The sequence below is a fragment of the Blennius ocellaris genome, assembly GCF_963422515.1.
Source record: "Blennius ocellaris genome assembly, chromosome: 6".
Taxonomy (NCBI): Eukaryota; Metazoa; Chordata; class Actinopteri; order Blenniiformes; family Blenniidae; genus Blennius; species Blennius ocellaris.
In genome coordinates this window covers 27025957-27048785 of record NC_137655.1, presented here as the reverse complement: position 1 = coordinate 27048785, position 22829 = coordinate 27025957, and the positions used below count along the sequence as shown (strand labels likewise).

The 22829-nt window shown below is 41.9% G+C and overlaps 1 protein-coding gene across 2 annotated transcripts in view; it reads left to right on the top strand.

Moving 5' to 3' along the window:
* The window catches only part of tbx15 (T-box transcription factor 15), a 46310-nt gene that overhangs the window by 1208 nt on the left and 22273 nt on the right, over positions 1-22829 (top strand). For both annotated transcript variants that reach the window (XM_080497831.1, XM_080497830.1), the window contains exons 2-3: positions 5257-5464; positions 8197-8298. In XM_080497831.1, coding sequence (XP_080353957.1) covers positions 5373-5464; positions 8197-8298 — 194 coding nt within the window. In that variant the 5' untranslated portion in view covers positions 5257-5372. The remainder of the gene's footprint in view (positions 1-5256; positions 5465-8196; positions 8299-22829) is intronic.

Genomic DNA, 22829 nt, shown 5'->3' with positions numbered 1-22829 from the left:
GGCTTGGATTTATGAAAAGAAATAAACACATAAAACTAACTGTAATACGTGCAGAAATCACACACGCTCTTCAACGTTCCCACGTGCGGCGGCGCAGAAGGAATAACGGGCTTCTCGATTTGAAAACATATAGGCGCAAAGACCGAAAATCTATTTTTATTGCAATTCATAAGTGTTGCAAAAATTACAATGAAACCGTTTTATTCGCATCTAAAATAATGTGTTATATACCACATTCAGTTTTTATAAGCATGTTAATTATTAACGTCCATTTTTTGGTCATTTCTATTCCAGATTCAACTTTTTTTCAGTTACATTTTGCTTTTATCAATTTCAATCTTTCACCATTACTGGTGTACCTCTTGTCTACAGAATCACGATGTTTGTTTTTATATATAAATATCCAGACTGAGCGGAGGGAGATCAACACAACCGCTCCTGAATAACTTAACTGTCGGATCTTAGATTTTATTCTCTCTGTTCATATTTTAGGTTTGTTTTGTTTTTAATCATCTCTGGGTTGTGTTATATTTGAGGACCCTGTCGTTGTTGGTAAATTAACAAATTAATTTCAAAGAAAAGTTCAGCTATTTTTCAGGTCACTCACCTTTTTAAATGTTTTGGCTTTTGCGAATTGAATGGTCTTTCTTGGTAAAATCCATGAAATTATAAAATGTTGACATTAAACATTCCTAGCACAGCACTGTAAATCTTGATCGAGCCTGGAGGCAGACAGGAGTGCAGGTTGGGGTCCTGCTCGGGCGCTTTGAGGCCGACGCTGCTCCGCTGAGTCCCGCGACGCTGCGCCTTTACGCGCCGATCCTTCCCGCTCTGGACAAACTCCCCACTTGATAGAAAAGCACAAGTGCGTAACAGAGAAGAGGGATAAGTGGATTACTTGGAGATTTGAGGAGCGCAGCGGTTTTAACTTCAGGGAACTCTCGCGTCGAGGTTGTTGTTATTAAAAAGCACAACTTGTCTCCAGTGAAACGAGGCGAAACTAAACGCTGATTACAAGCAGCTTGTTTCAGTGTGTTTATTTCAAGGGTTGGTGAAGATCGACAGGTTGAGCGCCGTTAAATGAGCAAACTGTATCTGTGTGAGAAAGTTCGAGATCGTTTCTTGCTTATAGTTCCAGGCTTCCTTTCTGCGCGCGTGACCCAGTTCCCGGGTCGTGTCATTAGCAGGCGAGTTTCTGGCAGGTCCTGGTCCTGGTCCTGGTTCTGGTTCTAATCCTGGTCCTGGTCCTGGTCCTGGTCCTGGTCCTGGTCCTGGTTTTGCTCGGGCCATAAAGTCGATCGCTTTGGCCCGTCGGGTGTCGGTGACCGGGAACAGCGGGTCTCTGTGGTCGGATTATGTGGTTAAAGGAGGAATCCTTAACGGAGTGATTTTATTTTTCCTCGAGGCCGGAAGCCGGCTGGTCGTATAATTCTGGTTTATTAGCCTCAAAGACAAGGGCGGGACTGAGGAACCAACCAGGCTCCTTTTCAACGGTTCACCAGGGTACAAAACTCCTACTTCCACACCTTTATGATGTTTATACAACAGGAGCACAATTAACAAGTGAAATAACATCTCGTCTATATTTAGGTGCGGATATCAAAGGCCTGTGGTTTATAAGGCCACAATTTGACGCACAGAACTCATTCTGGTTGAGCGCCTTACTTTTCACTCTGCTAATTCAGATGTGTCAAGGCTTAACTAAACCTATCTCTTTCCTTCCCAACACATCTGTATGAAGTGATTCCTCAGTGTGAACATGCGGGCTGACAGAACCAGCGGGGCAGAAGGTTTTACTGCGTCCTTCGTGCTTCAGACTCCATCAGTGCAACAGGTGCTTCACTGTGAGTCCCCTCACTTTGGAACGTCCTGCTTTGCGCGTCTCTACTGTAACTTCACCGATGGCTGCAAGCTCAAATAAATGACAAAATCACCGAACACCTTTACATAAACCACAACCTGTTGTCTTCCCCCCCACTTATTAGATTATTACAGCTTGAATGTGTTTTACTTAATTTTCTTTAACTTCGATGTAAAATGCGAACTATATTTGCTCACCGATCCACTGAAATGAAGCCAATTATTTACAACAAAAGAAATGCAAATGTTTGAAACATTGAAACTGGTGCTTTAAATCCCAGCATGATATATTCGTTGAGCTTGGAAACCGCGTAGCTGTGAACTTTGGTACATTTCAAGCAATTGTGAGCGTTGAAATGGGATCAAGATGAAGAAGTTAATCCTCTCTGAGTGAGACATCTCGCATGAAAATGGCTGATGTTCTATATTAAAGTACAGTTATGTACTAAGCTGATTATCATATTGATTTCCCCCCGAAATAAATGTGTTGCACGCTCATATATTCAGGCTTTTAAAGAAGAGAATGCATAACTAAACATGCAGTTTCTCTAACAGAAATTATATAAACTACAAATGTTATGCATACATGATTTTGAAATAGAACTCCTTTAGACAATATCGAGATATTTCAGTAAAAATAAAACGAATTAAATTCTTCACTAGTTCGGGTGATTTCTCAGCCAGCTCTCGAGCTGCTTCACGGTAATGCCAGTGCAACAATTAAAAGTGCAAAACATAGAAGCGCGGAGTTGATTAACTTCAAACCAATTAGTCACCAATTCTGCATTTTGGTCTTATTCTAATGAGGCCTGTGTGTGTGTGTGTGTGTGTGTGTGTGTGTGTGTGTGTGTGTGTGTGTGTGTGTGTGTGTGTGTGTGTGTGTGTGTGTGTGTGTGTGTGTGTGTGTGTGTGTGTGTGTGTGTGTGTGTGTGTGTGTGTGTTCAAACAATGTTCGCTGTAAATATTCTATCAGAAATTAATTCAATTGTTGTCTTTTATCATTTCTAAAGTGCCTAAATATGTTCTAATAAATGCCCATGTTTACTATTAAGTAGTTTTTAATCATTCTGCATTTCTTTGGCCTTAAAATAACTAAAGTATTTGAAATAATTTCACATGTTCTTCACCCCACTATTACCACTGAAACCAATCATGCAGAGATTTTTGGAAATGTTCTAATGAGCATATGGGGACAATGCCTGCTTTACAGGGTCATGTGTTTTCAGTCCTAAATTAGTCCGAATGGCTCCATTATAAAAGGCAAATGAAAAGATAGCAGTTAAAAGAGGTGAGTGCAGACTTGACCTCCTGAAGTGTGATTGTTTTGACACAGTTACAGGTCAGTTTGAAACAGAAATCATTGCCTTTAATGATGTTACAATTGAAAGTGGTCCTATTTGTTCATTTCCATGCTCCTGGTCTTTGTTTCAATTAATACTTGTGAATACACAACATGCACAGACATTTGAGATTAGTGCTGCTGTTATACGCTGCTGTTGTTTTACTCACAGCTTCATACTGCACCAGATTGATAGATTTTACTTGCATGTGAAATGATCTGTTTTTTTTTTTTTTAAAGCACATAAAGCTCTTGTACGTGTCCCTTTTCAAAAAGTACTTTTAGAAAGTGATATTCAGGATTAGTCTTTTGTAAATAATACTTTAGGTAGCTGGGTAGTGGTATCCAATAGTGCGTTCCTAATCTTTAACATAAAAAAAATATATAGTGTTTTCTATGTCAGAATCAGTGAATTTGTGTCATTATGGTCAGTTTAATGTTGTTCAAAAAGTTTTAATTTACTGTAAATTGTGCGTAAGGCTGTTAAAGTTTGAAATGTTTAAAGAAAACAAGAGTAAAATCTTAAATATACAAGTCTTTTGACGACAAACTCCTGTAGAGAGAAAGAGTGAATAAATAGTATTAGTTCACATCACTGTTTCTTCTGGAGTCTTTATCTTTCCTTGAGGATGATCTAACCTGACAGAGTCCAAATGAAGAAGCACTAAAACACTGCCAGCTCATATAGATGTCAAGCTTTATTTATTCTGCTCCATCTTTGTTTTACATCATGTGACAGCATGAGCAGGTACAAGGAAAAGGAAGGTGAGAGTAATAACCAGTGGTCCATATTGCTGCAGTGACACTGAGATCTCCCAAGACATCGATGGAAAGACTGTCTGTGGTCACCCTCCTCCTCCTCCTCCTCCTCCTATCTCCCTCACTCCCTCCCTCCTTCTTCCTCTTGTTTCCAGCGGCTTGGCTGGCCCGAGCGGCGCGGTTTCGCCTGGGACGCTGTCCAGTCTCTCAGCAGCTCAACATTTGCATATCCATATTTGTGTGCCCTGAGTCTGCCAAGTCAGCCTCCTTGTGTCAGGCCCTCAATAAATAACACATTATTAGATTTTTTTCCCCCTTTCAAACATATATATTTTTGGGGTGTTGGTGCTTGGAGGGTTTGTCACAGATTCAGCCATAAACTATTTCTGAGGGGTGAAATAAGAGTCAGTGTGTGCTGATCTTTGAGGGTTTTATCTCCTGAAAGTGCAGTCCTGAGCTCTTTGGTGTTCAATATTTGATATTTAACCTTGAACAGTCATAAGTCTCAGAAAAATAGCATTAGTGTTGAATGACATTATGGACAAAACACAATGATTCTGTATGGAAACATCCTGCTAAATATTATTTCGTGGCAGTGGAGAGGCACAAAAAGGTGAAAGGTTAGAAAAGTGACTTTTGTTTGCACTTTATGACATTAAAGAGGAGAAAATGCACCTGGAGCTTTTTACTTTAAAGAATTAAAATAGAGATTCATCCTGGACAGTATAAGCCTGAACCAGATAAATGTTCCTGTTTCCCGTCTACTACCCTGTGACCTTTGAATTGCTGCTGTGAAACTCCAGGAAGAAAGAAAATGAAAGAAGTCGTGAACCCTTCGCTGGTTGTTGTGAGTTGGAGGCCCAGAAAGCTCTCCTGTAGGTCTGGACTCGTTTCAGGGTGGAAGGAACGTTTTATCTGCACGAACATTGCGACGACGCAGATGACTTTGAACGGCCAGTCTGTAAAAACTGGGTCCAGCAGGAGCTCTTATTCTGGCACATTTCATTTGGTGAACGTTTCCCACCGGGATCCTTCATTGGGGCCTAATTTCAAATGTAATAATTTCTGCATGGCATTTTAAAGGCGTTACGCAGCATTTATTCTGCTTTTGACAGCAGCCCAGAACTCCACGGCGAGCCAAGCCTCTCTGCAAGCGGCAGGTGATTCTCAAGTCAGGCGGAGGGAACCGCGGTTCTTCCTCACTGCGCCAAGTTTCCTGCGTAAAGCCTGAAGCGCATTAATTCCACAGTTTGAAGTGCTGCCTTCTCATCTTGTCTTCCCTCATTTTCCCTCCTTAGACTCAGAGGCGAGTCCCGGCTCGGACGGAGAAGGTCTTGCCGAGAGGACGTCGTGTTCCTTCGGCTCTCCAGCCGACCTGGCCCCCGGCCCCTGTGAGCCGTCTCCCCCGGCCTCCATGGAGGAGATCCAGGTGGAGCTGCAGTGCGCGGATCTGTGGAAGCGCTTCCATGACATTGGAACAGAGATGATCATCACCAAGGCGGGCAGGTAGGCACGGGGATGCACTCACACCTGATAAGGAACTCATGATTCATTCAGAGGGCGATTTGGCAAAAAAAAAAAAAAACTGCGTAAAAAGACGCTTTGCACCCTGAGCAGTTTTTCTTTAATTTGTGTAGGAATACAGTGTCGGCTGTGCGCAGGCCTGTTAACAAACAAATGCGCAATTTTCAAGGACGCCTTCGTGCGTGCACGCCGCACCTCAGCGCTCCATGAGGAGGGTGTTAATATGGCGCACGTGCAGGCCGCTCCGCTTGTTCCGCCCGACACGTTGTTCCTGCAAGAAGAGCTGCTTTTAATTCCTCTCCTGAAACATGTTCGGGGGTTTTCTTCGCTCTCCCAGGCCAACAGTCCAAACCCAAAGCAAGCACAAAAGTTGACCTCCGGATCCTGGAGGAAAGGATTTCCCCCCCCGGGCATTCTCCGCTCTCCAACATCGCCGCTCTCTGTGCGCAACACACCTCGACTTTACGCAAAAACGTCAAAATCGCACATCGTCGTTTTTCTCTTGAATGTTCAAAGATTGCAGAAGAAGTCTTTATTTCTTATTTCTTGAACAATGTCTTTTTACGCACTTGATCGTATCCGATCTGTATAGTAAAACGTTTTGCGTGTATTTGTGGTGGATTTTTGCCTGCATTTTGTGTTTTGCTGTCGCGGCAAGCAGCTCTGTTCTTCTGTCCGAATCCCTTAATAAGCCAAAGAAAAAATTATACATTCACCAGAGGCAAAAAAGACCCAATTTGACATATTTATTCATATATTATTCTTTAAAGAAGATAGTTGGGCCTATTTAAAATGGCCATATTACATGTATAACATCTGAAAAGCACATTTGATTTCATTCTGTTCACAAACTTTGTGCTTCAAACGAGATCAAAGTCTGTTTTTCAGCTCTTCCTGTGAATTCTGACTTCAAATCTAAAAGACACTGTGATGTGGAGCTCCTCTGAACGTTATAGACTACACTTGGCTGTTTTTATGAATTGGATTTAAATTGTTAATCAGCTCATAAATAGCGCAACAATCGGTTTGCGCTGAAGCGCAGTGATGGCGGACACGACCGTCGCCGTGTGTATTTCACGGCCTGCTCATAATAAGCCCATAAATCCAGAAAGAGAGGAGAAGGGAAGCAAGAAAACAGCCCTCTTTTCTCATTAGGGCAGGCTCGGATTTACGACCTTTAAATGAAAAAAGGGGGAAAAAAATACAGCCTTTGATGTGCAAAAGGAGGAATTAGGTTGAAATGTCCCCTTCTCCACACAGACCATTATTTAATATCACCAAGGTGCCTTTTATTTTCCTCCAAACGTTGGACTGTGAGTTTCAGAGCATTAGAATCCACTGAAGTCTCTCAGGCTGCAGCATCAGTGAGGAACAGCTTCATGGATTTTACCATAAAGCCTTTGCATCTTTTTAAATTTGCAGCATGATGGGAAATAAAGAGTCAAAAGGTCAGAGGTCACAACAACCTGAAGGCACAGTAATAAACTCATTACAGTCCAAAAGGAACAAAACAAGAACAAGGGAAGAGAACCTTTCGAGGACATTATTATTATTTTAATATTTTCCTCTAATATCATAAAACAGTTGAAATTTATGAGTAAATCAATTTTTTGTTTTCTAATTGTAGACAATAAGTCTCAAGATTTGCATTTGCCCAAATCCTCTAAAAGAAAGAAAGAAACTCCAGCTGGGAGACTTTTAACTACATATACGGCGAAAATTAACTAATCTAAGAAGCAGAATGTGGAAAAATGTAAGAATGATGCAAAATGATTTAAAATCTTCAAAAGTGACACAATTACAATCATAAGAATTTTTAAAACATCTTTTTTTGCAAACCCACAATTTTATGAAAAGTACCAAATTCAGGGTTATTTGGTTTTGGTCATTTGCATCAGATAGGAGTTTATTGACAAAAGATTATTATTCACAATTAATAAATGCAGGTAATTCTTTTCACAGAATGTAAAATATCAGTGATTTGCTTGAAAACTGCCATGAAGTGTTTTCATGATCAGTACATGAAGCCACAAGTCACAATAATGATCAGTATGACATCATAATGAGGGGCATTATGGTATTTTTTAGCTTTCAAAAGTCATTGTAATTATAATTGCCATTAATGATCTACTAAACACCTCCACGTGTATTAAAGAATCTGTTTGAAAGTAATTTTCTCCTTGTATTGTGAGTCAGCTGAAGTTTAAACATGTTAAAATATATCTTTAGCCATTACCTTTTTTGCACCAGCTCATTCAAACATAGTATTTCATGGTTTTTTATGTTGATATTTGCTAAAAACCTCATTATTAAAGGAATGAAATGTTAATTTCCACAGAAATATCCAAATATACCACACACACCCACATGCAAATATAAAACTGACATCAAATTAAATGTTTGTGATTTTAGTTTTGTAAAAAAAAAAAAACATTGTAAGATAATTAAAAGCCAATTATTGATTTTTAAATTCATACTATGAGTCATTTTTTAATTTATTATCATACGTCACTATGTCGTTAGCATTATAGGTTTTAGGTTTAATGTTTTTATTCTCCTTGCACCAACAACTGCATCCAATTTCATTCCCCCTGTGCACTGAGAAATAACAATACCCCTCTATTTATTCCCCAGCTCCGTTCATTTTCATGACCTGGTTGATCCAAACTCGCCTTTAATCAGACGCACCAACGCGCTGCCTTGTTTCCCCTCAGGAGGATGTTTCCTGCCATGAGAGTGAAGATCGCCGGCCTGGACCCGCATCAGCAGTATTATATCGCCATGGACATCGTGCCTGTGGACAACAAGAGATACAGGTACGGTCACTCTGCAGGTCACCTGCTGAAGCAAAGCTCACAGTAACAGCACACTTTAACCCACATACACATCACTTACTATATATATATATATATATATATATATGTATATATATATACAGTACACATTCATTCCATGAGAGCCATGGTTGAGTTGTGCCAGACGTCACTGCTTGTCTGGTGTTTTTGGGACGTTTGAATTGGTGGAACTGCACAACTATTCAATAAACGTTTATTTTTCCCTTTTTAAAGAAATCATGTCTTGATCTCAGTGGATTGATGCCTTTGATTCAAACATATGAAGAATCTTCCATTGGTCTCATTCAGTACACTAATAATGTGATGCCTGCTGTTTATTTATACATGTATAGCTCATGCAGACAACTCATGCATGAGTGGATAGATATTTACAATATATTGACATTGTGCTATTTTTATGGTTCCTATTTGCAAATTAAATACCTCGTTGTAAGAAAACAATAGCTCCCACTTGTGATTTTTACTTCAACGGGGGTTTGAATCCCAGTTTTAACAGGAAGAGCAAACAATAGTTTGCAGTCCAAGTTGCAACGACTTTATTCAAATACTTTGTTAAAGGTGATCAGCAGTGTTTTATAAAATCAGTCTGAAAATATCCCCTTTCAAGAGCTCAAAGTGGAACTTCTGTCTTAATTTCAGTAGTTTAGAGCTTCTTTAAACAATATTTTAAACATATAAACCAATTCATTGATTATGTGAGCCAAGGACCGAAGTCTTCAACAACACTACACAGCAAGAAATAAATAAAAACCCAGTGTTTATTTAACCTCCACTGAGTGGACCTTAACGCTTTTTCTACATTTCTGCAGCTCCACACTCTTCAGGGTTGAACCTCCTCAATCGTTCACTGTTTAACATTCAGGCCACTTTTTAAAGCAGAAAACCAAGTTTGCACCAACAAACATGAAGAGTCAGATTATGTTTTTTCACCTGTGGGGTAGTTATTAGTTTTACTCCTTAAATCAACACTGTAGGGTTGAAATGTTCTATTTCCAAGAATTTCAATAAAATTCAGTGTAAATGGGTGAAATGAAATTGCCTTTACAAACACATCTTATTGTTTTAATTTCACTCAAAAGCAGAATTATGTGTAATTATTTCCTGTTAAATTAAATAAAATAAATATATATATTTTTTATGTTGATAAGCTTAATGTGATGTGCCAGTTGTATTTAGTTGTCAGCCACAGCTGCAGAACACATGTTCCTGTAAACAATGAAAAAGCGTTTCAGCTCTTGAAGGTTGTTTTTCAGTAATGAAACAGTCACGATGTTCACCGGAGGTCTGAGCAGGTTGGTACTGTTGCCGAGCACCAACAGTCCCGCCCTGCTGGACTCTTCTCACCGTCCTGTCATTTTCTTATATTCCCGTCAAAGCGGACAGAATTTTGATGAAACAAAGATATTGCACCTCTTTTCCTATGTCACATTTCTCATAGCGGCCGCTAAAGGCCTTCCAAGCTTCTCCTTGGCAGCACCGAAAGCCTAGTTTCTCCCATCATTTCCATCAGTGAAGTGTAGCGGGAATGATTGAATCCTGCATGTGCTGGAGGAAGGCTGGCGTATGATGGATCTGCCTGTGGATGCAATAAGACCGACATGCTGGCCGCAGCGCCAGCCCCTGGAGCCGGAGCCAGAGAGAGGAGATTGAAATGTATTCATCATCCCACGGGCTGAGCAGCCCGGCCAGAGGCTGCCTGTAAATAGGATAACTCTCAACATTCATGTCTAATGACGGAAATGAGGAGGGGGAGAAGAGAAAAAAAAAGAAAGTCGAGGTTCAGATGGAAAGAAAATACACTTTTACCTGCTGCTGGTAAAGGTTTTGTCTTTATGGCGAATGCAGATGAAAAAGAAGGATGAGGACGATGAGAAAAGGCGGGATATTGATTTGGCATGGTTGCAGTTTGTTGCAGATATCGACAGTTACTGTGTGTCGAAGCCATAAAGTGACTGATCAGCTGTATTGAAGTTACACTGATGAACCAGTGACCCGACTCCAGTGTTTATGCATCAAGTTGTCGTGCAGGATATTTGCAATCCTGGTCGTCAAGCCGATCAAGCAGCATTCAAAAGGCCAGTCAGGGCCTGGAATCAAACCCAGATCTATTGGTTGTGAGGCAGCCGAGCAGCCGCTCTGTGTAACGAGTCAGGAGACTGAGCCACGCTCAGCCGACGGCTGCTTTTTTATTACAACACCTTCTTTATACCACCTTTCTAGTGAAAATGCATCAGTTTACACTGCAACGTTTTGAAAGGGATTTCCGTTTACATGGAAACAGCAGAAATGCGGAAAACGATGTATTTAACATGCCAGGCGATGATTATGTGCCGTTTATTTGTTTTGGTAATGAAACCACACACACGCAGCAATAAGCTCTAAACATAAACACTGGGAGAACATGACTGTCAAAATAAAAGTACCATGTTGGATTGTTATTATGGTGACTGCCAATATAAAAGTACCAAGTTGGATTGTTATTATGGTGACTGTCAAAATAAAAGTACCATGTTGGATTGTTATTATGGTGACTGCCAATATAAAAGTACCAAGTTGGATTGTTATTTTGGTGACTGTCAAAATAAAAGTACCATGTTGGATTGTTATTATGGTGACTGCCAATATAAAAGTACCAAGTTGGATTGATTTTATGGTGACTGCCAAAATAAAAGTACCAAGTTGGATTGTTATTATGGTGACTGTCAAAATAAAAGTACCAAGTTGGATTGTTATTATGGTGACTGCCAATATAAAAGTACCAAGTTGGATTGTTGTTATGGTGACTGTCAAAATAAAAGTACCAAGTTGGATAGATTTTATGGTGACTGCCAAAATAAAAGTACCAAGTTGGATTGTTATTATGGTGACTGTCAAAATAAAAGTACCAATTTGGATTGTTTTTAAAGTGACTGTCAAAATAAAAGCGCCAGGTCCTGACAGTCTGGAGGAAACGTGGTTCTGATGGTCTCTACTGAGCATGTGCGGAACCACGAGCTACTCGGGTCATGGTGTTTCATGCGCAGTAGCAGCATTTCAGAAAAGCGGTATTTTCCCTCAGTTACACAAAGTTCCATCTTGGGAGATGGAATTCCAAAGCAGTTCCAGCCATACTTTAAACAACAAACACAGTAATAATCGTTCAATCAAACTGTCCAGAATGAATCCTACCAGCGCTCTCACCTGTTTCCTCCAGCGTCTGCTCTGTATTGGTCTTTATCAAACAGTTGGGACGGCTTTCCCCCCACTTGGTTTGAACTTTGAACCAACTTCACAAAAATATATCAAACACAAGGGAAAAAAACATGGAAGTAATTAATATTACAAATTAGCAGTAAATAGTTCTCACAACTGCTCCTCAAGCTTGTAAATGTCAAGAAAAGCTGCTGAGGACATTTAGTTTGTGTGGCCTGCTAGTGGCGTTTCAGCTACGTCTTCAAACACGGAACTGGTCAAATCCACTTTCTACTCTCGTATGCTGTGAATACTGATATTGCAGTATACAGTACATGTAGTAAACACTTCATGCACATGTCGTCGTGCACTTTGATTTTTGAAGACATTTTCTTTTTTGCCAGTGAAAAGTATAAAAACTGCCATAAAACATCTGTTAGTTTTTCAATTCAATTAAACTTTTTTGATTCCACTTTGAGCGTACTTCCTCCAATAATCATGTGGTGATGCAGTTTTGGAAGAAGCTTTGAGAGTTAACATTGTGGGACTTTAAGGACAATTACACAAACAGCCAGAGGATGAGCACATTGAAATGTATTTCTATCAATGCAGAACAAACAAAGTCCAGAAGCAGTGGAACCTTCCTGAACAACCACTGGCTGCCGGGTGCCAAGCAGAAATGAGCAAATAAAACAAATAAACATCACGGATGCCGTTCAATTTAACTAATGACTAATCGTTGCAATTTACATTTTAAAGATGACTTGAAACTTGTTAAATTCATAAGTCAGCAATTTAGAATTTGACAAAAAAAAACAGCTGCCTTCTAATGAAATCAGCATTTCTTTAGATACACATGTTTTGCACTGGCATGAGAACATTCAGAGCTCGGCTGCTCATCTCAGAAATGCATGGTGCTCACACACACGCACACACGCACACGCACACACGCACACACACACACGCACACGCACACGCACACGCACAGACGACACCATTTCAAGAGATGAAATATGTATTTTTCCAACATCAACAACAACAAAATCACTCATTTAGATTTCCTCTCTTGTTGTGTGTTGGTTCTAACTTCTGGTATTTGAGAGCACAACTTCCATTTTTTTCAAGCTAATCAAAGATTAAAGATTCTTCTATGGTTTCAGACATTTCAAGAACTGGACAGAGGTTTTGCCACCTTTATTCAACCTTTGAATGAGAAACACCGTACTGTCCCTGTCAATAACTAAGAACCTTTATCTGGCAGCCGCCAGCACTTTCTGAAGCTCAGCCACACAATGTGTTGCCCTGCGACAGGGGATATTTGATTAAAGCTGAGTGCCACAGATAGACTCCCTCTACACTTGGAAAAACAAATCCGAAAGAGAGAGAGAGAAAGAAAGAGAGAGAGACCCTCCTCGCTCGCCCCCCTCACGTCAAACCACTTTCACATAAAGCTGAGTCATGAGGAAGGAATTACTGTGCATGAAAACAAATGACGAATTAAAATGAACTGACTTCTGTGATCAGCGACCTTTGCTGCATCTTGTGTTTTATGAAGTGAAGTTTTCCACTCAGGCAGAAAGCAGGCGTTCCCCCCCCCCCCCCGTCGCCTATCTCCAGCCTCCCTCCAGGCGACACCACACATGATGGAGGATCTTTTTAGAGGCCTTGTAAAATAAAGTAGGGTTTTCTTCCTGGCGGTGAGAACTGGAGCTGTCACTGGTGTGTCGCGCCGTCCTGGAGAGTTTGGGGTCTTTGTTGGAATGAGATTTCTTTACTTGGGCTCTCGCCCCTCTTTAGGAACGTCCTATTTGTACCAGCATCATTAAATCCACACATGTTGCTCCTCTTTCATGTGGACAGTGGTTTTGCTTTGCTGCGAGCTCAAGCTGCTGAAAACCTGATCTTCTGGAACCAGTCGCTGCTTTGCTTGAACACACGCAGGTGGAGCCTGCACTGGCATGGCCACAAGCCTTTACACCCACCGGCCAGAACACTGTGACCACTGACACGTCATCCTGCCACCTGTCTGCCCCACAGGGAGCCAACAGTTTACCCCCAGAGGGCGAGAGAGTGAGAGAGGGAGTGGTTGGTGGTGGTCAGATTAGCAGCCTCTCCTCCATCAGTCTTTGCATAAACCTATGCATTGTTATTATTTGTTTTAAGTCTAATAATCAAGCCGGGCCCATTTTATAGTCAGTGAAATGAGGCTGCCGTACCTCCTGGTTGGCTCGTGTCTATTCCTTGGTCACGGTGGCATTTGTCAGTATGTCGGCTGAGGAGACAGAGAAAAATAAATAGAATAAGACAGATGAACTCTTATGGGCAAATAAAACTATTGACGTGTCCTCAGGAGATGATTTTCCCAACATGCACACACTTGGCACTGCGTTGATTTAAATTCATATCCTGTGAAGTAACTTGCATTCAGCCTCTAGCCCAGGGTCTCAAACACAATCCAGCCAAGCCACCAAGCAAATTGTAACAATGTCCAATTTTCTTTAAATCATACTTCTGAAGCGTAAGTGAAACTCCACAGCACTGAGACCTGAGCTGAGACATTGGTGCTGCTGCCATGAAAGGTATCTACCAAGAAGTCTCGCCTCAAAGACACGCTGTCAGGTGACATTTTAAAAGCATGAGGAATGCAGCAGCTGTAGGAAACCATTTTTGACCATTTCACTGTATTTTGCACCAGAAATTGTAGTACAAATTGTATTGTTGGATTATTTTCATCACCACAGCAAAGAAAAATGCAAAGTTTTGAACTGAAAGGCTATCATGGCAGGATTTTAATTTGATGTGGCCCGTGAACTGAATGAGTTTGCTTCCCTCAACCTAAACCGAAATATCATCTTGATCTAAGCTAAGATCCATTCACCTCAGAACGAAAGGGTTTGGCTCCTGCAACACTAAGACATGTTGCTGCACACACAAGCTGCTTTACTGTGCAGTTTCTGTCAGCCGTATGCCCCCCCCCCCCCCCCATCTGTCCAGTAAGAGTGTCACATAAAGTCCGGTCTTTATTGATGGTGTCGGTGCCAGATGGCAGATTTATGGAAGATGAAAGCAGGGGACTAATCAGATTTCCAGTCCTGTTTGGGGCTAAAGTTTCCTGGTTCTTTAACACTTTCCCTGCTATGCTGAGCACAACCCCAAACAGCACTCCCTGCAGGAAATGACACAACCGTGTGTGTGTGTGTGTGTGTGTGTGTGTGTGTGTGTGTGTGTGTGTGTGTGTGTGTGTGTGTGTGTTGTAAGCTTCGAAGAATTTCAACTTGGAGCAAATATATAAACATTGCTATTGTGATATTCCTAAAATACAGCTTCAGTAAATACATTGTTTTGTTCCATGTTTTGTTTGTAACATTGTTCCATGTTTTGTTTGTAGCATTGTTCCATGTTTTGTTTGTAACATTGTTCCATGTTTTGTTTGTAGCATTGTTCCATGTTTTGTTTGTAGCATTGTTCCATGTTTTGTTTGTAGCATTGCTCCATGTTTTGTTTGTAACATTGTTCCATGTTTTGTTTGTAACATTGTTCCATGTTTTGTTTGTAACATTGTTCCATGTTTTGTTTGTAGCATTGCTCCATGTTTTGTTTGTAACATTGTTCCATGTTTTGTTTGTAGCATTGTTCCATGTTTTGTTTGTAACATTGTTCCATGTTTTGTTTGTAACATTGTTCCATGTTTTGTTTGTAGCATTGTTCCATGTTTTGTTTGTAACATTGTTCCATGTTTTGTTTGTAGCATTGCTCCATGTTTTGTTTGTAGCATTGCTCCATGTTTTGTTTGTAACATTGTTCCATGTTTTGTTTGTAACATTGTTCCATGTTTTGTTTGTAGCATTGCTCCATGTTTTGTTTGTAACATTGCTCCATGTTTTGTTTGTAGCATTGCTCCATGTTTTGTTTGTAACATTGTTCCATGTTTTGTTTGTAACATTGTTCCATGTTTTGTTTGTAACATTGTTCCATGTTTTGTTTGTAACATTGTTCCATGTTTTGTTTGTAGCATTGTTCCATGTTTTGTTTGTAGCATTGTTCCATGTTTTGTTTGTAACATTGTTCCATGTTTTGTTTGTAGCATTGTTCCATGTTTTGTTTGTAGCATTGTTCCATGTTTTGTTTGTAACATTGTTCCATGTTTTGTTTGTAGCATTGCTCCATGTTTTGTTTGTAGCATTGCTCCATGTTTTGTTTGTAACATTGTTCCATGTTTTGTTTGTAACATTGTTCCATGTTATGAGCTGATACAGGATCAGTTTAGACTGCATGGAGTGTAAAGATGCATGACATATACTTGCAGAACTAATTGCAGAATTGGCAGACTGTCGCAATAATTGGTTAATAATAGAAATATTACCCACTTCTGCAGCATTATTCAGCTTTTTTAAGCTTTGCGTTTTAATCATATTTGCCCTTTATGAGACATACATACCTCCACAAATCAGTCGGCTACTCACACAATCAAGATGCACAATTAATAAATATGAAGTCTTTTGACTGAGGCGCCTCAAACCACAATGGAAAAGCTTCAGCACACTAAATCCAGCGGTAACATATTCTGCTTCTCCAGATCGGAAAGGGGGTTCATTTGGGGAAAATGATTCTTTACCTGTTTGGATATAACCTAAAGTAGCCTCACAGCTTCCATCGTATTGTTTTCAGTCACAGCAGACAGCTGTTTTCTGCAAGAAGAACGTTTTTCAAACTCCCTGCCTGTTCCCTGCTGGGCACCAAATGACAAACAGATACAGATAAAGGCAATCTGGTGGAAATAATAGTCACTTTAACAAGTGGAGTGCCAGATTCTTTTTTCCTCCAAGAGTCGTTAGAGATCAAAAAGAAGTTACAGAGAGTGAATATTGAGATTCTCAACTCATCCAGCAACTGTGCCACAAACAAATGATGTGTAAATAAGGAACTTATTGCAAACAAGTCTCCCATGTCATGGTGAGTAATGACAGAGGGGTCATTTTACTTTCACATAATAAGGCCCATCAAATCTAAAGCAAAACATGTTGTCTCTGCTTTCTGAAGAACATTTACTGAAGAGTCCAAAGAGGACATCTTTTCTACCACCAGAACTTCTACAAATTGCAAAACATCATGAATATCCAATTATGCTAATAAATTGCTGCTTTCTGTTTCCATACTTTAATAATGTCATTGTAGATTTCTACAAACAACAAAGCAATATGAAATCATACCTCATTGCATAAAATCACATTGTGATGGATGGAGAAGGTAAAAAAACCCAAAATGAGTTTAATAAGCGAACTCAACATGCGGTTGCTGTAAACTCCTCAGAAGAAACAAAATCTACCCGTGGATTCCTGTGATGATTGCATAGTTGATTTTTTACAAACAGCGCAGAGAAAAGAAAAGGAATATCAATAAAAGCTTTTAGTTGTGGAGTGCATTGAACATGAGCTTGTTTATAGAGATAGTTTGCAGATGGTGAGGGTTTTTTCTGCTTGGTCTTCCCCTTCCCTCCCCGGGTCCAAACCACCCCAGAAAAGCCCCGATTAAATGAAATGAAGGAGTTTGAGTCGTCCGATGTAACAACACCAACCGTCCATAGGCTTCCTGTACTTCTCCCTGACAGCGTGCTGCTGCTGCTGCTGCTGCTGCTGCTGCTGCTGCTGCTGCTGCTGCTGCTGCTGCTGCCGCTGCTGCTGCTGCTGCTGAAAACATGAACATAAGAGCAGATAATGATCCACTGATGCAACACTGATGATGCAAAACATCAATAGATGCTGAGCAGGAGTCTTCAGTCTGTCTGTGTTGGTGTTGGTGTTGGTGTTGGTGTTGGTGGATGTTGGTGTTGGTGTTGGTGTTGGTGTTGGTGTTGGTGTTGGTGTTGGTGTTGGTGTTGATGTTGGTGCTGGTGTTGGTGGATGTTGGTGTTGGTGTTGATGTTGATGTTGGTGTTGGTGCTGGTGTTGGTGGATGTTGGTGTTGGTGTTGGTGTTGGTGTTGGTGTTGGTGTTGATGTTGGTGTTGGTGTTGATGTTGGTGTTGGTGCTGGTGTTGGTGTTGGTGTTGGTGTTGATGTTGGTGTTGGTGCTGGTGTTGGTGGATGTTGGTGTTGATGTTGGTGTTGGTGCTGGTGTTGGTGGATGTTGGTGTTGGTGTTGGTGTTGATGTTGGTGTTGGTGCTGGTGTTGGTGTTGGTGTTGGTGTTGATGTTGGTGTTGGTGCTGGTGTTGGTGGATGTTGGTGTTGATGTTGGTGTTGGTGTTGGTGTTGGTGCTGGTGTTGGTGGATGCTGGTGTTGGTGTTGATGTTGGTGTTGTTGTTGGTGTTGTTGTTGGTGCTGGTGCTGGTGTTGGTGTTGATGTTGGTGTTGGTGTCGATGTTGGTGGATGTTGGTGTTGGTGTTGATGTTGGTGTTGGTGGATGTTGGTGTTGGTATTGATGTTGGTGTTGTTGTTGGTGTTGTTGTTGGTGTTGGTGTTGATGTTGGTGTTGGTGGATGTTGGTGTTGGTGTTGGTGTTGGTGTTGGTGGATGTTGGTGTTGGTGTTGGTGCTGGTGCTGGTGTTGGTGTTGATGTTGGTGTTGGTGTTGGTGGATGTTGGTGGATGTTGGTGTTGGTGTTGGTGCTGGTGTTGGTGCTGGTGCTGGTGTTGGTGCTGGTGCTGGTGTTGGTGCTGGTGCTGGTGTTGGTGCTGGTGTTGGTGTTGGTGCTGGTGTTGGTGCTGGTGCTGGTGTTGGTGCTGGTGTTGGTGCTGGTGTTGGTGTTGGTGTTGGTGCTGGTGCTGGTGCTGGTGTTGGTGCTGGTGCTGGTGTTGGTGCTGGTGCTGGTGTTGGTCTTGGTGCTGGTGTTGGTGTTGCTGCTGGTGTTGGTGCTGGTGTTGGTGTTGGTGTTGGTGTTGGTGTTGGTGTTGATGTTGGTGTTGGTGTTGGTGGATGTTGGTGGATGTTGGTGTTGGTGTTGGTGCTGTTGTTGGTGCTGGTGCTGGTGTTGGTGCTGGTGCTGGTGTTGGTGCTGGTGTTGGTGTTGGTGCTGGTGTTGGTGCTGGTGCTGGTGTTGGTGCTGGTGTTGGTGCTGGTGCTGGTGTTGGTGTTGGTGTTGGTGCTGGTGCTGGTGCTGGTGTTGGTGCTGGTGCTGGTGTTGGTGCTGGTGCTGGTGTTGGTCTTGGTGCTGGTGTTGGTGTTGCTGCTGGTGTTGGTGCTGGTGTTGGTGTTGGTGTTGGTGTTGGTGCTGGTGCTGGTGTTGGTGCTGGTGCTGGTGCTGGTGCTGGTGTTGGTGTTGGTGTTGGTGTTGATGTTGGTGCTGGTGTTGGTGTTGGTGCTGGTGCTGGTGCTGGTGCTGGTGCTGGTGTTGGTGTTGGTGTTGGTGTTGATGTTGATGTTGGTGCTGGTGTTGATGTTGGTGTTGGTGCTGGTGTTGGTGGATGTTGGTGTTGATGTTGGTGTTGGTGTTGGTGCTGGTGTTGGTGTTGATGTTGGTGTTGTTGTTGGTGTTGTTGTTGGTGCTGGTGCTGGTGTTGGTGTTGATGTTGGTGTTGGTGTCGATGTTGGTGTTGGTGTCGATGTTGGTGGATGTTGGTGTTGGTGTTGATGTTGGTGTTGGTGGATGTTGGTGTTGGTGTTGATGTTGGTGTTGGTGGATGTTGGTGTTGGTGTTGGTGTTGGTGGATGTTGGTGTTGGTGTTGGTGCTGGTGCTGGTGTTGGTGTTGGTGTTGGTGTTGATGTTGGTGTTGGTGGATGTTGGTGGATGTTGGTGTTGGTGTTGGTGCTGGTGTTGGTGCTGGTGCTGGTGTTGGTGTTGGTGCTGGTGTTGGTGTTGGTGCTGGTGCTGGTGTTGGTGCTGGTGTTGGTGTTGGTGCTGGTGCTGGTGTTGGTGCTGGTGTTGGTGTTGGTGCTGGTGTTGGTGCTGGTGCTGGTGCTGGTGTTGGTGCTGGTGCTGGTGTTGGTGCTGGTGCTGGTGTTGGTGCTGGTGCTGGTGTTGGTGTTGGTGTTGGTGGATGTTGGTGTTGGTGTTGGTGTTGGTGCTGGTGCTGGTGTTGGTGTTGGTGCTGGTGTTGGTGTTGGTGCTGGTGTTGGTGTTGGTGTTGGTGTTGGTGTTGGTGTTGGTGCTGGTGCTGGTGCTGGTGTTGGTGCTGGTGCTGGTGTTGGTGCTGGTGCTGGTGTTGGTCTTGGTGCTGGTGTTGGTGTTGCTGCTGGTGTTGGTGCTGGTGTTGGTGTTGGTGTTGGTGCTGGTGTTGGTGTTGGTGCTGGTGCTGGTGTTGGTGTTGGTGTTGGTGTTGGTGCTGGTGTTGGTGCTGGTGCTGGTGCTGGTGTTGGTGTTGGTGTTGGTGCTGGTGTTGGTGTTGGTGTTGGTGCTGGTGCTGGTGCTGGTGTTGGTGCTGGTGCTGGTGCTGGTGTTGGTGTTGGTGTTGGTGTTGGTGTTGGTGTTGGTGTTGGTGTTGGTGTTGGTGTTGGTGCTGGTGTTGGTGTTGGTGTTAGGTTTAGGGTGAGAAACTCTCCTGGCAGACTGAACTGGGCTGCACCTCCACAACACTGCCTCTTCAAAGCTGTCCGGGGAGTTCTTCTTCATTTCACTTTGTTTGTCGAATTGTTCAAGAGTTCATTTCGGGTTTTGTATTTAATGCTGATAAAAATGATGATTCCCATTAAACATCTGTACTTGTGTGTACATAAAAAGCTCTTAAATGTAACCAAGTAAAAACTGGATTTTTAACTGTATTAACCCTTTTGTGTGGTAGTGTTTCATGTGGTGGGGTTCTGCACACACATTCTAACTGTTTTTATTGTAATACTTTGTTGGGTTGAGGTTAACTTTATAATAAGGATTTCAGTGAAGAAAATCGTCGGCATTTTTGAGGTTCAGGAGAGGAAATGAATGCAAGTCAGACAAGTCATCTTTATGTACAGAACACAGGATGCATACGCCCACACATCAACTTCATCATTCAGTCTGTATATGATTTGTATTCCTATCATAGTTTTGAAGTAATAAATTGGATTTTATTCTCGACATCATATGAAATACTATGAATTCCATTTAAAAATGGGATATTTTATGTGGAATCAGGAAGTTCTGACATTCAGACATTATTGATGTGATTTGATCTCTGGTTAAGAACGAGGACTGAGCCTGTGTGGAGAATGTGAAGAACAGAAAATACAGATATTTGCCTTCAATGTGGGAAAGAAAAGTGTGGTCACAAAATACAGATGGAGTGAAAGCATCTGTACAATTCCTTACAAATTGTGAGAAAATAAATCTGTGAAATTGTAATTTTTGCAGGTTATCATATCCCACTGTGAAATAAAGTAAACAGCTCTGCAATCTGTACTTTCTCTGCCTGTAAGGTGATAAACTGAGCTGGAGTGAGAGTCTGTCTCACCTTGGGGTCAGAGTCACGCGTCAGATGAACAAGGTTTTAGAAGTTGGTCTAAATGAATTAAAAGTACTGCTCTTCTTCCATGAGGGTGTGCGTTGGCTTCACGGGAGTAAAGAGGTGGTCCACAGTACTTCTTACAGGCAAACTGTGAAATACTGTATGTTGTGAGCACTCTCAATAAGTGATTTATTTCTGACAATGTTAGAAACATGTTGCTTGGTGTGCCTCCACTTCGACCTGAGTTTGACTTCATCATGGCAGCCAGGAGGCACATTTTCCAGAATCACCTGGGATGTGTGTGTTTTAAAAGCATGTATGCGGTTCTGGGGACCGAACTGTCTTTCTATGGCCACATTATTATCTTTTGACTGGCGGAGCTAACTCAGGCAAAGACGTGACTTTGGCTTCAGCTGGGGTGAAGCAAGTGGTAGTTATGGTCAGGCTCAGAGTGACTGCAAGAGATGAATGTGAATCCAGGCGAGTGCATAACATGCATGGAGACGTACTGTAAGTGTGTTTCCATTCCAGCTTCATTTATAAAGCACCTCAAAACAACTATGTGCTGTACATAAAATAAACAAAGCAAAAAAATCATCTGGAGAGAAGATGTAAAGTAATTTCTGGAGAAAAATAATGAAATACCAAACATAATACACAGCTCGCAGTAAACACAGTGTGGTGTTTTAAACTACGGGGAAGAGATGATTTGACTTGGTTAAGTTCAGAGAAATGAATACATGTCATGGTAAAGTCTTCACAAGGGACTGGAATGCAAATGTTGCCAAGAACTGAAGCACCTGTTAGGTGAAAACATGTTCCGAGGTTGGACTATGGTTAGGTTGAGGTAAACTTTATAATGAGTTTTACAAGTAAGCGCGTTGTGACAGTGGAGGTTCGAGTGAGCTTCTAGGACAGAAGTCGTCCCTCTGATGAGAGAAGTCATGTTTTTGTACGGTACGTGTGTGTTTGTGAGTAAAACAGGGCGGTGCAGCCCTTGGAGGCAATAAGAAAAGGACCAAATGAGAGTTTTGTCCATGTTTGAGCAGTGAGTGACGACTTTGGCTGAGACGCTGGAGATGAAACACTTTCAACTGAGTGCAGAGCAGAACTAAAGGCAAACAGCTGTGCTTCACACTCTCTCTCCTCCACTCAGCCTCAACCTCGCTCGCCCCTGGTGTGTTTCTCCCTCTCTCCTCTCTCCTATGGCACATTTCCTTTCACCTTTATACCTCACTCAGTTTCTCCACCTTCTCTTTCCTTCTTTACTCTTCCTACTTTTCTTTTTGTCCTGTCTTGACTTGTCACTTTTCTTAAAGGAGGTTCAAAGTTGATTTCTGGCTTGCGCCCTTTCTTCTCTCTCTCCCTGCTGTTTTACGGGGCCGGACGCCCCGTTTTGTACCCAAACTCACACAACATCATCAAATATTATGGCTGTGCTTAATTGAAACTATGTAGCCGAGCGTGCGACTGCATATGGAATATCTTATGTTGCTCTTGTTAGAAATTTCAAGCACAATGAAGAAACAACAGATGAGTTTTAACAGCCGGTGTTGTGGCAACGTGGTCCAGTGTTTGGAGTTTGTTTTCCAGAGTGGCGAGAAAAAGAAGAAGAAAAATCACAGGCGTTCCAGGGTTTTTGAAATCCAAACGGGGCTTTTTAATAACTCATTCAACCCTGAAGTAACCTCAAATGAGTTTTTAAAAAACAATGAGGAGATGAGGGAGTATTGAGACAAAAACATGATCAGCAAATGAACTTTCTGCTAAACACCATGGAACATGTGGAACAACAATGGATGTTTCCTCAGTTTAATTTAAGTAACTTGGGCTTTTGGCAATAAGACACTTGAAGTCGATCTTCCTGCAAACTCATATTTGAAATGATTCCTTTACATTGTGTTTTCAGTATTCCTGTTAAAGCACAACTACAGTTTGTGGTGCTCAAACCTCGACACTTGGTGT